Source organism: Galleria mellonella, unplaced genomic scaffold, assembly GCF_026898425.1.
Source record: "Galleria mellonella isolate WM207_F2 unplaced genomic scaffold, CSIRO_AGI_GalMel_v1 utg57, whole genome shotgun sequence".
Lineage (NCBI taxonomy): Eukaryota > Metazoa > Arthropoda > Insecta > Lepidoptera > Pyralidae > Galleria > Galleria mellonella.
In genome coordinates, this window is record NW_026442119.1 from 8,622,391 (window position 1) to 8,637,364 (window position 14,974).

At 35.1% G+C, this 14,974-nt stretch overlaps 3 protein-coding genes across 5 annotated transcripts in view; 2 read left to right on the top strand and 1 right to left on the bottom strand.

Moving 5' to 3' along the window:
• Window positions 1-14,974, bottom strand: part of LOC113509870 (alkaline phosphatase-like) — a 144,945-nt gene that overhangs the window by 65,836 nt on the left and 64,135 nt on the right. The gene's annotated exons all lie outside the window — the stretch shown is intronic.
• Window positions 323-1,729, top strand: LOC128201707 (uncharacterized). Its single transcript, XM_052899412.1, has 2 exons — window positions 323-661; window positions 1,691-1,729. Exons 1-2 carry the CDS (start codon window positions 323-325, stop codon window positions 1,727-1,729), a joined length of 378 nt encoding a protein of 125 aa, XP_052755372.1.
• Window positions 10,710-14,734, top strand: LOC128201708 (uncharacterized). Its single transcript, XM_052899413.1, has 3 exons — window positions 10,710-10,885; window positions 11,003-13,819; window positions 14,161-14,734. Exons 1-3 carry the CDS (start codon window positions 10,710-10,712, stop codon window positions 14,732-14,734), a joined length of 3,567 nt encoding a protein of 1,188 aa, XP_052755373.1.

A 14,974-nucleotide genomic window follows, 5' to 3' on the forward strand; every position in this document is an offset into this window, starting at 1 on the left:
AAGCAATGTTATTAGTCTGATTGTATAATAAAGTGACTGAGAACAGAAGTTATTCAATATTTTGTGTGAATCTATTTATTTTGTCTAAGGTAAGTCATACTTCGAAATTTTATTATTTTTATTTGCTTTAATGGAATGGGGTAAGTGTCCAGGGGTAAGTGTCCGCATTACTTAAAATGCATATACTTACCCAGTCATATTTGTTTGCCTTCTAGTTGACAAAATTGTTTCCGGAGAACGTGGTCAAACTATAACCGTAGTTTGTTGTGTTAATGCAACTGAAAATTATGTGCCGCCTGCATTTATTTTGCCTCGAAAAAGAATGAAGGGTGAACTTATGGACGGAGCTCCGGCTGGTAGCATTGGCATGACATCTGATTCCGGATTCACCAACGCGGACTTATATTTTCAGTGGCTGGTACACTTTAAGGAATGCACTTCACCAATACTGATTATTGACAATCATTCAAGCCATATTAGCTTGCAAGCTACTCTGTATTGCAGAGAGAATAACATCGTTGTACTTACATTGCCACCTCACAGTAGTCACAATATACAACCCTTGGATAGAACCATTTACAGTCCTCTAAAAAATCAGTACGCACTTGAAGCTGATAAATGGATGGCACAGCATCCTGATAGATCTATTAATCAATACCAAGTAACTTCTATTTTCGACAGAGCGTTGAAAAAATTGCTACTGTAGGTAACGCAGCTTGAGCATTCAGGATGACTGGAATATATCCTTTTTTTTTACAACACAGGGGGCAAACGACCATGCGAGCTGCATGCACGTTTGCCCCCTGTGGTAAGTGAGTACCGCCGCCCATGATCATCCACAACACCAGCGGCATTGCAGGTATGCTGCCGGCCTTTTAAAAAGGAATATACTCTTTTCTTGAAGATAATGTTGTCGTATCGGTTCGGAAATACTGCTGCTGGAAGTTGATTCCAAAGAATGGTTGTGCGTGGAAGACGATTTATTTACAGAAGCAGAATTTGCACCATCTGCAGTTACTGATATGTGTAATCTATCTGCTGATGCTATAGCTCGAAATATACCTTCTTTGAACTCTATAAGCACAGTAGACGTTAAGGAGATACAAAGCCATAAAGTTATATTTGTTACCTTGATGGCACGACGCCTGTACAAGTTACGAAGAGGGTACATTCACATGTGATTTTTGTGCAATAGCAAATTAAGTTTACGTGCGTACACTTAACCGAAGGTGTGCGGATACTTTCCCGCCGATGCGGGTAAAAACCCGCGTTTCCCTTGTTCATTAAATGATTAAATGAAACTAATAGTTATTGTTAGAATTGAAATTTTACATTTTGTTTTTCTTCTCAAATGTTTTTAACGTTAAAATAAAAGTTTTTTTCTTTTCAATTATCAAAATCTTTTATTCTGGAAGCAATTAACTAAAAAATGCGTACGTTTACCCCACATGACTCTACATAAAAACAAGACTTGTAACATAAATTGTATAAAAAGACGAGTTTCAGAGAGATTGTTTGAGGTATCAAATAACTTTTCTCAATAAATTAGGTCGAAAAATGAAAATTTTTTTGAACTTCCAATACAAACCTTGCGGTTACGTGATCGATTTATTACCTTCGAAAGATTCAAAAATTATTTTTGTGTTTTAACCCATATTCTATGGCAAATAATTTACGGATACTGTTACAGGATTTCGGCTTGCTATACCCGTTCCGTTACACGCTCTAAATGACACATAATATTATTACAGCAATTACAGACTCATATTGTTTTACGTAAAAAGGAATATTAGAATATTAACTATGTCCTGTGTATTTATACATTATATTCCATCACTTACACTTTTATTTCTAACGCCACATAATTTTCTAGTAAAGACAATGTTCTACTTGATAATGGATGATTTTAAAAATATTAACAATTGAAAGTCTGATCAAGCATTTTTTTTTTCAAACTTTCTGTATGTACACCCATTTTTATCTTAATATAACTATACATAAAACACTAACATTCAAACAAACAAACAAACCTACAAATACACAAACTAAAACAAAAAAAAAACAATTTTGGCTTAAGTATCCCATGTAAAATATATCCATAAGATAATTTATTCTCAGATTAATGTCTATAAATTTTATATACATAGTTAACATTTTTTTATGATATGAACAAATTAACTGAATGTTCATTAATTTATCACTTGTACATGAAGAATGGCAATAAAAACAAATGGAAGCAAATCTTTGTTGCTAAGTCAAGCATTTCTCTCGCAGCGGTTTAATATCACGCGAGTAATACTGTGTAATTGCCTTGTACGCCGTTATTTTTTATTACGTTTATTAGTTTTTGTAATTCCTTTGCCCTTTTCGATTATTTCTCTTCTACTAAGCTCCGAGATTGTTTGCTTTATCGAGATGAGTTCTATTAAGTGCGTTTTAAGTTGATATGCTCTTTTTACAAATAAGTGAATAGCATTTTTTATTATTCCTATCTATGGTTAAATACGGTTAACATCATATGGTGACGAGCTAAACTTTTACATTATATATTTCATATACCGTTCAGTTCAATAAATAAATAATATCCTAATAAAATTATTGGTTTTTTATGTATTTAAATTTTTATGTACAGTACGAACATATGTATAATTATGGTATACTTAATATAAGATGGTACTCTCTGACAATACCAGGCTATAAATGTATAAATTAAATCTATTTTAATAAAGTGCATTCACGTAAAGCCAATGTGGGTCTCTGGCATACCATAGGTATAAAATAATATTTATATTCATTCTTAATCTGCAAGAACCCGGAATATATTCGTGTGAGCTTTGATTTACTTGCAATTTTTGTAATATTCTATTCATTCTTTCTAGTCAGGAAACGGGAACGATCTGACACGTTCTTAACACGACGATAAATCACGGAAATAAAAACGTAAGAAGAAGGAAAATAATAAAAACCTGCTATGATGAAGCTCGTTGTCTTGCGAAGTGAAATTTGATGGGTTTGAATTTCGGCCACAACAAATTGTGAACTTTCTAAATTGACTTATTTTCTGACGTCATGCTCTAGGGCTGCCGTCACGTATATCTAATTATTTTTTCATACCACCCAAGAGACGTTGGACCGTACTAAATGATTGTCTAATACGTATATAATGTTATTATTATACTAATGGTAACAAATTATGGATGAAAATAAAAAAAACTGTTTTAATTATAATTTATATCCTAAAGACGAAAAGACATTTGTTATACTTTTAATAAGTGTATTTTCTCCACAAGATACGTAAAAAGTAATTAACAGAACAAAAAACATTAATATAAAAAGGATAATTTAATTAAAACTCGAAACCAGGCTGAATGATCAGCATGATACCTTTCTTTTTTGATCCATATTCAGTATACGGTATTATTATTAAGATTATGTTAAGAAAATTGTCCTTATTCAATATACGCAATAATTTCTTATTTTTTTTATAGAATTTAGAATGGCAAACAAGTTCACAGTGATAACCGTCGCCTATAGACATGAGCAGTACCATGGACAAAACAGAGTACTGTGTACACCCGTGATACTCCCCATGCGTTACTATTCCTGAAGACACAGGTGTTATTCCTCTATACCCTGTAAATTCACTGTCATATCCCACCCTTCAAACCGAAAATTATTTTCCTTATTGCCAACTAATTAAAATTCTTCATGTATAGATTTTGTAAAAACAAAAGTAAAATATAAATTTATTTATTCTTTATTGTACAAATGACGAACTTAATGCCATATGGCATTCTCTACCAGCTAACCATTAGGTAAAAAGAGAAAGCGTATGAAGAGCAATATAGTTGATATTACAATTTCATATATAATTTTATCTGAATACCATGCTTTATTTAAACGCATATCAATAAAATTTTAAGATGATGATGTTTTCTGTAGTCGCACAAGGCGCGGGGTCTCACGCATTCTTGAGCAAACAATGAACGTTCGTAGCGCAGCGCTTAAAAACATTACCCTCTTTATTCGCGTTTACAACTAAGGCCATGGAAATAGCGGAACGAATAAGACAATAGACTTATATCTGACTATATATATGAATGATGTCATATCATAAAAAAATATACTGAAATTAAAAATAAAAATGAATACAGAGGAATAACACCTGAGTCCTCAGGAATGGCAACGCATGGGGGGTATCATGGGCGAAACAGTATACTCTGTTATGTCCATGGTACTGCTCATGTCTATAGGCGACGGTTACCACTTTCCATCAGGTGGGCCGTCAGCTTGTTCGCCATTCTAAGTTGTATAAAAAAAAATTAAGGATACTTCAATATATAAAAATTAATTATGCTTACAACTGTAAGCTTTAAGAAGGAAGTAAGAAAATATTATCAATATTATGGTGAAAGTAATACTAGAACCCACATCGACAGGGATTAAGCATACCGCCGTTGCTTGAATTAATGTGATTGGTAACAGAGCTTCATGTTGTCAGGCAATGACATATTTAAAAAAAAATTACTAGGAAAGACATGACAGACTGTCAGACATGTATTGTTTTAAAAAAAATGATTATACCTACTTTATATTAGATATATTACAAAGATTAAACATACAATGACGGACTTAGGTATTTTTGCGCAAAGAGCTCCGCTCGTATTCTCGGGTGGGGACAGAAATGTTTCTCACAATATTTTTAGAGTTTGGGCAAAATTGCAGCTCAATTTTTTTGAAATATAAGTCGAGATAGTTTGCAGTACACCATTATAATTATCAAGATGATTAGAATAAGTATAACTAGTGGAAGTATACTCTACACGTTACACACCCTTACTATCCACACTGAAAATCATTTCTAAGTAGATAGGTGTATGTTTAATTGAAGGATAAGCAAGGAAGGGTTCTTGAGTGGCGACCCAGTACAGGCAATCGCAGTGTAAGATGAGCTTCCACTAGATGGAGTGACGACCTCAAATGCATTGCAGGGAGTCAGTGGATGCAGGTAAATCAGGGCTGTTCCTTATGACAGTCTATAGGGAAGGCTTATGTACAACAGTGGCCAAATAATAGCAGAGATGATGATGTATGTATAGCCAATGTATATGCGAAATACGAATTTATGAGCGCAATATTAGTTTTAAATTATATTTATACCAACATCAGTTAATCGCTTGAAAAGCGTTATTTGTGGCCACACTTAAAGAGACTGGATCTCTTTTAATACGGGCGCAGTGTCGAGTGGGGTCCAATATAACGTTATTTACTTAATTCATATAATCTTGAGCATTTAATTAAATGCGTTTTTCAAAGCGTCGCTTGACATTTAAATGTGTTTGTCGTTCTTATCAAAGGAAACGCAATACTGCAAATAAAAATATGTACTTAAATAAGGCTTAGTATTTGAGCAAAACAAAAAACATCACAGTACGTAAGTTCGAATCTGGCAGATACCATTTTTTTATATTAATATAATTTTTTTGCGATGGTGAATGTCGTTAATAAATATAATATGCGAAGTATAAGTAGTAGTAACAAAATCTTAATTTATAAAAAAGAAGAGGTTGCTAGTAATAGAGAATAGTGACTCCATTGCTTTATCAAGACGACCTCCATGTGGTTCCTTCGGAAAACCGACATCCCTTCATCCTTGTCTATCATCCCTCACCGGTGCCAGCTTAACATATATACCGATAGTGCTGGCGGGGTTAACATTATCCGTCCATTGCTGGATGTAAGCCATAGAGTTATTATATTTTCATTCCCTTTAGTCGGAAGTCGTCCTACACTGCTTTTGACCGTGCGGGGTCACCTCAAGAGCCTTTCTTACCCATCGTAACGTTATTGTTCTCTTTACTTATTATAGTTAATATTTTATAATTAATTTTACAATTATAAATTATATAAACACGTACTTATTTTCGAGTCGAGTAAAGGCAAGCCAAGTATAGATAAAATAATTAAAAAATAATTACGCTTCATAAAAAACTTATCCGTCACACTAATTACCCTGACATATACAATTTCTTTTAGGCTACGGCTCACAATATGAGTACTTACATTAGAATTACTAATTAATTAACTTTAAATCACTTCTATTCCAGACTTTTCTCAAAATTAGGAATATCTCTAGTAAAATAAGTAAGTTATTTTTAATGGTAGCTTACTTATAAATTAGATAAAAATCCGAATATCCTAATGGAATTTATGTAAATCTGTTCTTTACCTATATTCTTAGTGATTTAGTTATAATAATGTAAGTGAAAAAACTTTTGCTCGTGTCTATGTTCACTCCATTAAATTCTAACAAAGGTTTATTTAAAAACTTTAAAGAGAACCAGACTTTAAACGAAAATTGTCAATATGGGAATCTCTGTCCCATCTGTATTTTTACCATAAAGTAGCTGTGCTTGGATGCCTGTGTTTCAATATAAAAGATGACATGCCAGTAAAATTATAAGATTCGAAGGCATAATATCTTAGCCCTCAAGAGTAGCAACGTGTAAAGGGAACTGTGGATCTTGTATTTTGCGATGTCAAATAGCCCTAAAAATCAAAAAGATAAATAAAATATGAAATCTTATAATGCAATACTGAAAATTCAATTTTTAGAAGGCCATTTGCAGTCATATATCAACCTTAAATTGTTTGTATTGAAAGACATTTCACAAAAGGCTTCCACTTGAATTTCAATCTTACTATTAAGGAACAAAGTAGTCTTATATAAATGTAATGGCCATTGAAAGTCCATCGCAAAGTTCAATTTATTACATTATTTGATGTTTGATATTGAACATTTTTATTACCTATCTAGTTGGAATGGCACGCTGACGATTTAGAAATAATTGAAACTACAGAAATTGATTCAGATTAGTTCTATTTTTTTTTACAACTAGCTAATATTTCCTCACAACTCTCATTTATAATATGATTAGCTTCTAGTCGTGAATTTGTCTACGTAACTTTACTAAAACTTGAATAAAAATTAATGATAATAATAATATTACTCTTCTATAATAATAAAACTCTTCGTCATTATAATTTGTAAATTTATATTAAGTTTCGTGGCGATCGATTAAGTCGTTAAAGCATCAAGAGATAATAAACAAATTTGTCTTGACATTGAGTCATTTTTGCAATTTAATATTTGCTACTACTGATAATGTTTATATAATTTGTTTATAATATGCTATATAAACAAAACAGATATCCGCAAAAGAACTAAAGCCACCAACATAGCCTGATAGATAAGCAATCTGAAGTGGTAAAGCCCATCGTGGCCAACTGGTCACATAGCTCGAAGAACCAACAACCGAAAGGAAAAAAAATTCAATGTTGAGTGACAACCCCGTACAGACAAACGCAGTGTAGGACGACCCCCACTAGATGGAGTGACTACCTAAATTGCATTAAAGGCGGTGAGTGAACGCAGGTGACTCAGGACTGTTCCTTATCAGGCAGTTTATGGTAGAGACCCATGTTCAGCAGTAAATATATAATAACTGAGATGACGATGATGATATAAAGAAAATACACCGATTATTTGCAAAAACTATTAAAAGAACAAGTACCCTGAAAAGAGCCGTTTAACTGCATCCAATGAAAGCAAAATTTCAAACATAAACAGTGTTTTAAAAGCAATTCTGTAACAGATGAAGTTTCAAAAACTGCAACAGCGCAACCTGTTAGTGTACGGGAATATTCATGGTGCGCTGAGACTTATAACAGTTGGGACTTTAATGAGATTAATTCTGGACTACCAACTTTTCAAAGTTATATATTCCACTACGCCACTTCGGTCGACACTATGGAATAAAATATTATCTGTTTTGTCTATGGTTCTATTTCAAAACGAAAATACGTATAAATCTGTTATTAGACATTTATTTCGAAAATTATTTATATTTCTTTTTTTACACGAAGATTTAGTTTAGAGTTTACTTTTAGATAACCATCTGATTATCTAAAAGTAAACTCCTTTATCTAAGAGCAAATTAAGTGTATAAAATATAATGAAAAGTTATGATTTAATAAATACGGATAATAAAAATTAGATAGTTATGATTATTATTTCTCAACGGAACTCTAAATTTATATCAAAACGTTTGTTCTTTCCCACACTTTTTTATTATAATCTTAATCCAACCGGCTACGTCTTTTTAAGGCCGATAGAAACGGATCTGTAAACACCTTTGATAAATAAAAGGACAAAACGGGTCAGGATTTTATACTCGTATAATATATAACAGTTTCTGGAAAAATACAAATACTTCCGTGGTTAATGTTTATACTAAAAGGTATATTTAGATACATAAAAGCTTTAAGCGAGATATTTTACAATTTAAATCGATTCAAAATCTAATTTCAACATTATTATAAAATTTTCTGCTTCCAGGTATTCTTCTTGACCCTATTTTATTCCCACTTTATGTGGGGTCGGCTCTCCTAATTTTATTGCTTCAGAATGCTTTGTCTTAGATTAGATTGTTGGGTTGAACAATTAGTTTTCTAATAAAAGTTTTGCTATACTGTCCATGACCGGTCCACTAGGTAGTAGATCGGTCTGCCTTTTAATGTTCCGGCAAGCGTTAAATATTTCTCACTACATGTTTTTCATCTGTCTGTATTAAATGATCATAATATATTAGTGTCTTGATGACCTTCGTGGCGCAGTAAGCATATTGCTTTGTTTAAATGAGGTCCCGGATTCGATTTCTGAACAAATCAGTTTAGGAAACGAAACTTTATGAATTGGCTCTGGTCTCGGTGTTCATGGTGCTCCCAGACGATTATTGCCTAATTTCTCATAACACAAGATGTCGTAGCTTGAAAGCCTGGCTATTAGTTTGATTATGTAGCACTTCTTATTCCTGTAAGTCAATCAGGTTGTCTATAACAAATTTATTTTAACGATTTTTAGTATTTGTAGATTCTGTATTAATATTTTATGGGCACTTCCATTTTATGTGCAATAAAGATATCCTATAAAATTAAATAAATATCGTCATTAAATTTGACATAAAATGAGTATATAGAATAACGAAGAACGTTTACGCCACTTTTTATCCCGGTCACGCGGACAAACTTGCAGGTCAGCGAAGAATGAATAGTTTCCCCCTTCCTAAATTCCCTTTATCGCATTTAACAACGCGTGTTTCTTTAGACCCAAGGTTTACTGAGGCGTCACGCGGGTTACAGTAAGTACATTGCTGACGTGGCAAGATAAATGCCCGAAACCCAAAAATGCGATCAAGGGATTACTAGTTAAGAAAAGTTCTAGGTGAGAGCAATTTTGTCTTTCGATAAGGACGACGCCTTATAAAGTGGTGGAAATATTCTAGGCAACATTCTTTTGTCGCCAGTAAAAATAACATATCCAAATTAACAAGTAAGTTCGTGTAATAGTGTGCCACCTACACTTTGTTGTTGTGTTTACATAGCTGTGTTTTAGTTTGAAGGGTGGCATATGGCAGTGAGTTTACAGGGTACAGAGGAATAACACCCGAGTCCTCAGCGCATGGGAGATATAATGGGCGAAACAGTATACTATGTTATGTCCATGGTACTGCTCATGTCTATAGGCGACGGTTACTACTCGTACTTTCTTGTTGCTATTCTAAGTTGCATAAAAAAACCAATGTTCTTTACCCAAAGATTGTATGGAAGAGATTGCTTAGCCTTTTGATAAAATTAAAATTAATTGCATTTATTATTTTTGTAATTGATACAATAAAATGTAACACAAATTATTTTTAAAATAAACTATTTAACAACACACTACTTAGAATGGTAAAAACACACTTGTGATGGTCCCCCCCTGTGTGCACCCTAAATAATCTAACTACCCTCTAAACTAACCTACACATGGAAAACCTACAAAGCCTAAGAAAAGCCTACGAAGGCTTAACCTAATGAAATCTATGAAAATCTAATGAAACTTACCCTAAAGAATGGCCTAACACCCTCAATATAACCCCATACCTATATTGCCTTATACACCCCAAACATCCTATGAATCATATAAACCCTTACAATAAACACTTAATATTGAACAGATCTTATAGTAGAACACTTGATCATCTGACCAGATAAATAAATGTGTGATCGTCTAGTAATGTAGGACCCGTTGTGTGTGTAATAACCAAAAGGCTCCTTAATTGGTATATGATAGGAGTTAAATAATGAAGATGATTGATAAATATTTAAGGATTAAGAATAATTAATGAATTATACTCATAATTCATGTAACTAGGAAGTTAGAATATAATATATTAATTTAATAGTAAATTACAGAATAACTGTAATAATAAAAAAAATGGGGGAGCGGTCGGGCCCCTCACACGCCCGGACCAGTGGAAGACTTTCCAACTATCTATAACTCTTCCTCCAAAAAGGTAGGGAAGGGTATTACTATTTATTAATGCACTCTGATGGTAATAAGGGAATGAGTATTCTCAGTTCCAAACCAAACATAAGTGTCATGTATAGTTAGTTTGAAGGTAGTTGAATAATATGATTAAAACAGTTGTTGTCTGACATTGGGATGGTTTCATTAAAACATTACATGGTGGCAGCGGTATATCATAAATACGTGTATAAATTTGATAAAAGTGTTATAAATAACGTATTTAAATAAAGATTAAACTTAACAAATATAAATTTGCATAAAAAACTAGTCGTGAGTGGATATTTTGTTATACGGCATAATGGAGCACGCGCGACCACCGCCCGAATTAAATATGGAGGGAGGCCCTGTGAGTCGTGCCGATGCATGGAGGCGTTGGCGACAACAATTCCTGCTGTTTATCAAGGCTTCGGGTGTGGATTCCGAGAATTCAGCAGTACAAGCCAGTTTACTAATAAATTTGATCGGTCCGGAGGGGTTTGACGTGTATCAAACTTTCACTTTTACTAAAGATACAGATAAAGATGACGTAAATGAAGTACTAAAAAAATTCGATAGTTATTTTGGAACTAAAGAAAATATTACATTACTTAGATATAAATTCTTCACGAGAAATCAGGAAGAAGGTGAAAGCATTCAACAGTACGTGACGGCGTTACGTCTTATTAGCAAGAAGTGTGCATTCTTATCGCTAGAAGAGGATTTGATTAAAGATCGTATAGTATGTGGGGTACGCAGTGCGACTGTCAGGGATAGGCTATTACGACACGAAGATTTGACCTTGGAAAAAGCTATGAATTTGTGCATCGCCGAGGAAACATCACAGGAGAGCGGTCGGCAGCTGAATTGTTTCACTGTCAGTGGTAGTGAGTGTGTACAAGTGAATAGTGTTGAGCAGTGCCGGGGAAGCGGCGGGCGCCGCGGGCGGCGCGCCGGCGGGCCGAGCGGCCGCGCGCCGGCGCCACGCCGCGCCGACGGTCGGTTCACGCCTGTGCACGCCGCGCCCTGCTCTGGCTGCGGTGCCAGGGTGCGCTGCCAGCAGAAGCAGTGTCCGGCTCAGAATGCCACTTGTTTTGTATGCGGTAAACGAGGACACTTCGCTCGAGTATGTAAGTCTGGTTACAATACTAATTTCAACAGTGGCAGAGTTAGGCACGTATACGAAATCGGCGAAGAAGAAGCGAATACCGAGTCAGACGAGGAAGAATCGTTTCACATATCAGTAATTACTGATAACAAAAGTGAATCAGGAAAGTGGTTTGAAATTTTGACTTGTACGAACGGGGAAGAAAATTTTAAATTGGACACAGGGGCGGACATAAATGTAATATCATACAGGAGATTCATAGAACTAGGTTATAATGAATGTGATATTAAAAATACTAATATAAAGCTAGAAGCATACAGTGGGGATAAAATACCTATTAAAGGTACATGCAGCATGAAGTGGGTGTATAAAAATACTATATATAATTTGAGATTTGCGATAGCAGACAATGATTGTCAAAGCGTGCTGGGCCGAAAATCATGTGAATTAATGAAATTAGTAAAAAGAATTTATGGAATAAATTTAACAGATTATAGTGACTTATTTCAAGGAGTAGGATGTCTGCCCGGAAAGTATCACATTGTAGTCGATAATTCCATACGCCCTGTCGTATGTGCTTCCAGAAAAATACCGTTAGGGATACGGGATAGATTATTACTAGAGTTACAAAAAATGGAAAAATTAGGTATCATTAGGAAAGTATATCATCCTACCCCGTGGGTTCATCCATTAGTTATAGTTGCTAAAAAAAATAATGGCATTCGCATATGCCTAGACCCGCGCGATCTAAACCGCGCGGTACAGCGCGCACACTTCCAGCTGCCCACAGTAACGGAGTTAGCGACACGTTTACATGGCGCCTGTTATTTTTCGGTACTTGATGCCAACTCAGGCTTTTGGGCTGTGCAACTCGATGAGGAAAGTGTAGATCTTTGTACTTTCGCAACTCCCTTTGGCCGTTATCAGTTCCTTCGGTTACCGTTTGGAATTAATTGTTCCTCAGAGGTATTCCATGCGAAAATGCGTCAACTCTTAGAAGACTTGGAAGGGGTGGATAGCTTCGTCGATGATATTATTGTTTGGGGAAAGACGAAACGAGAACATGACGATAGGCTGGTTGCACTATTAAATCGAGCACGAAATATAAATTTAAAATTTAACAAAGATAAATGCAAAGTGGGTGTAGAAGAAGTTGTATATTTAGGGCACGTATTTGATAAGAACGGTATGCGACCAGACTATAACAAAATAAAAGCCATAAAGGAGATGCCAGAACCGAATGATAAGAAAAGTTTACAGCGATTTTTGGGAGCGGTAAATTATTTGTCAAAATTTATACCGAATCATTCTGAGAGCGCGTTACCGTTAACCAATTTATTAAAAAAGGAAAATGAATGGCGTTGGGAAGATACGGAACAAAAATCATTTTTTGCATTAAAAGAAAGCGTGTGTCGCGCGCCGGTGTTGGCATTGTACGACGTATCGCGGCCGCTAGTGCTGTCAGTGGACGCATCGCGCGACGCGCTCGGAGCCGTGCTGCTGCAGGCCGGCCGACCCGTCGAATACGCTTCGCGCACACTCACCGACACCCAACGGCGTTACGCGCAAATCGAAAAAGAGATGCTGGCCATAGTTTTTGCATGCGAACGATTCCACCAATATATTTATGGTAAGGTTAAAATATTGGTGGAAACGGATCATAAACCCTTAGAAAGTATTTTTAAAAAACCACTGATGTCGGTCCCAGCTCGCTTACAACGCATGTTGTTAAGAATACAAACTTATGATCTATTAGTTAATTATAAGCCAGGAAAGTATATGTATGTTCCTGATGCACTGTCTCGAGCGCCGCTTCCTGAGCTATATAGTGTGGAAGTGGAACAGAATGTACTGTACCAAGTTCAAATGGTGGTGGGCAATATACCGATATCTAATTCAAAATTGGCATTAATTAAAAAGGAAACTAAACAGGACAAGATTCTATGTGCACTGATCGAGTATATAAAAACGGGATGGCCAGACCATAAATATAACTTACCAATAGAATTACAAGTGTTTTGGGCAATAAAGGACGAGTTATATGTCGTCGATTCTGTAGTATTTAAAGATAGTATAATACTGATACCTTCGAGTTTGCGAGCTGAAATGCTGCGGCTCGTGCACGAGGGCCACCTCGGTATAGATCGGTGCAAGCGGCGAGCGAGACAGGTTATGTATTGGCCGAATATGTCACGCGACATTGAGTCTCATGGAAAGCGTTGTACCACTTGTCAGGAGAGTTTAAATGCACAAGCAAAGGAACCTATGATTCCAGTAGAGATACCCCCTTTGCCGTGGACGAAAGTAGGTACTGATATTTTTGAGTACAGAAGAAAATATTATTTGATTGTCGTAGATTATTATTCTAATTATGTTGAAGTATGTAATTTACAAAATATTACCTCATATACAGTCATACAAAATATAAAGGAAGTATTTTCTCGTCATGGTATACCTGAAATATTAATAAGTGACAACGGCACTCAATTTAGTAGTCGCGAGTTCAAATTATTTGCTAGTGACTGGAGTTTTCATCACGTGACTTCTTCACCCAACTATCCTCAGTCAAATGGAAAGAGTGAGCGTGCTGTACAAACAGTTAAGTCACTGTTGAGTAAAGCAATTAAGACAGGAGGAGATTTTCAATTGCGTTATTGAATTACAGAAATACTCCTAGAGAAGGTTTAAGCTCTCCTGCACAGATGTTAATGAGTCGCAGATTAAGATGTAAACTTCCGGCCAGCGTACAAATATTAAAACCAAAACTTGTAAATGAAACAGAATATCATACCTTGGTCTATAAGCAAAAGTCCAATAAGGGATACTATGATCGGCATTGTAAAACGCTATGCAAGTTAGAAAAAGGTGACCAAGTAATATGTAATGATGGTAAAAATCGTACTAGGGCCACTGTAGTAAGCACGGCTGATACGCCTCGTTCTTATATTATAGAAAATAAAATAGGAACCAAATATCGACGTAATCGTCGTCATTTAATCAAATGTGAACCACCGGAAGTAAAGTTTGAAATAAACAAAGCTGAACCAGCCGTGGTTACTAAGGTTTTAAACCAAAAAACATCGGAAACAAGGTCGGACGTATGTATCGGTGGCACGATGGATGCACCGTACCGCACTGCTGAGACACCGCCGGGTTCGAACCCGCAACCAAATAGCAGTAGTGGTAGTATGTTTCTTAAACCACCGCTTACGCGCAAACGTGCCAAAACACTCAAATAAATTAGATAGAATGCATTCTCAGTGAACACACTCATATCTGTTTTTGTATAAAACATACTACATCTACTATATTTCATTATATTGATTTCTTTAGCAATAAGGTGTTATAAAGTAGTATATAAGAAGTACATATTAAAGCATTACAAACTCGGACTGTTATTGCATTTACATGTTTATTTTTTGATAAGGTTTATTTTCATCTATAGATTTAATAAAAATATATATTCCTATTTACTGTTT